At 48.9% G+C, this 1,756-nt stretch overlaps 1 protein-coding gene across 1 annotated transcript; it reads right to left on the bottom strand.

The window, feature by feature from the left end:
• Positions 1-1,043: 1,043 nt before the first annotated feature.
• Positions 1,044-1,271, bottom strand: N7471_006394 (uncharacterized protein; the record flags this gene model as incomplete). The annotated part of the gene is made up of 1 exon (XM_057279113.1): positions 1,044-1,271. One exon carries the CDS (start codon positions 1,269-1,271, stop codon positions 1,044-1,046), a length of 228 nt encoding a protein of 75 aa, XP_057138723.1.
• Between the last annotated feature and the right edge of the window lie 485 nt (positions 1,272-1,756).

Here is a 1,756-nt window from a genome sequence, read left to right as displayed (position 1 = left end):
AAGAATTAGATGTTGCACTGAGGCACCTGCTGCCTGCTCAGACTGTGCCAGAACTCTCTTTTTGCCGTTGTGGGGGGTTTGTTCTTGCTCTCTCTGGTACTCTTTCCTTTGTGGCCAATTGCATGTTTTTTCTTGGTCTTCATGAAGCTAGACAGCTGGCTTCATGGCAGTGAGTAGTGAAATAGACGTCACTCTGCCAGTGGAAACAGATACTTTGTTTTCTGACTTCAAGTCGCAGCTTCGACGACACCAACACCGCAAGGCCTTGAGCAGCCAGTAACCCGATTCTGCGCACTCGATGAAACGTGGCCAAGTCGAGGAGATCGAACTTGATATGTTCTTAGAGAAATTCGATGACTTGCAGGTGACTGCTCATTTGGAAGCTCTTGAGGGTCAGGTCGTGTTAGAAGGAAGGCACAACATTGGATGGGACGTCAGATTCTCGGATTCGAAGGAATAAGGACTTCAAGGGACAATCTCTTCGGGGAAATCAGAGGGTGTCAGGATCAGGACCCGGAGTTCTTTTTCCCATAGTGGATCACCGTTTCGTTTCTCCAAAGACAGCTGGGCTATTGAGATTAAGCAATCTTGTGGGATCACTTCGAACACTCCAAAGCAAATATTAGTCCAGGATAATGACTTTATAGCGCGCGTTATCAAACAGGTTAGCCAAACTAGGCAATTCAGACAAACATATCAGAGATTGCTGCAACCCAACTCAAGGTTCGTATTATTGGTTATTGATTACTATCGATCCTTAACGTTAGGTAGATCACGTTCCTCGCACTTGAACATCAGACATTGCCATGCTCTCCCAATTCAACTGCCAATAGGCATTCCATTCATTACCAACCTCGACACGAAGACACAATCACACAACACCGCTGGCTCCGAGAAGCCCAACCCGCCAACCCGCTAACCCGCCAACCCGCCAACCCGCCAACACAAGTCCAAGACACAGCTCCCGGTCATAACGAGGTCATCCGCCTCCCAGTCCGAATTAATGGTGATCTTTGTGGCGAGAGTACAGAGCGTAGGGTCAACTAATCACGCGTCGTCTCATAGGACTCCTTGTCGGCTTTTCGTTTCAACATTCGTCGGTATGCAAAGAGTGCCATGATTCCGACCACAACGAGAAAGACGATGCAGAAGACAAGCACCACCCCGCGGTTCCTGTTCGCCCAGTTGCCCTTTTTGCCCGATCTTTCGGCAATCGAATGGAGGGACAGGGATGCGGACTTGGTATGATGGATTATTCTGATCGCTGCCATGCTGTTGGGATGGTGATAGGTCAGGAATAGATTCCTGTGTCACAGGTCAGTCTGCGGTCAGACAACGGACTCATCGGCTGCCTCATTCGAAGCAGAAGGACCAACGGCCCGCGAGCGAAGGCTGTTTCCTCACTGGATATTTCGGCTTTGTGGACAAATCAACCGATAACTCGACTATAGAAAACGCATTCAGCAACCGTTTAGACCTCGTTGTATCAGAGCAATTTCAACGCAGTGACCAGGAGAGCTTCCGGCAAAAGAACGATAAAATGGAATATATCAGTGGCGCGAGGAAACACACCTATTGTCACACCAATAGCAAGACTGCTGAAAAGGACGAACTCAGACTACAACGGGTTTCAGACTGGCGGAATATAAAGCTCAATGAATACTCCAATAAATGACGATGATCTTGTCGGGGGAATCTTGAGACAGGTGATCAGGGTGGTTTTCGCTCATCAGAGCACCCTCCGGCACGCGACGGA

Source organism: Penicillium samsonianum (genome assembly GCF_028829775.1).
Source record: "Penicillium samsonianum strain IBT 33392 chromosome Unknown utg000003l_segment0_segment0, whole genome shotgun sequence".
In the NCBI taxonomy this organism is placed as follows: domain Eukaryota; kingdom Fungi; phylum Ascomycota; class Eurotiomycetes; order Eurotiales; family Aspergillaceae; genus Penicillium; species Penicillium samsonianum.
The sequence above is the reverse complement of the archived record's forward strand: the minus strand, read 5'-3'. Positions and strand labels throughout refer to the sequence as shown.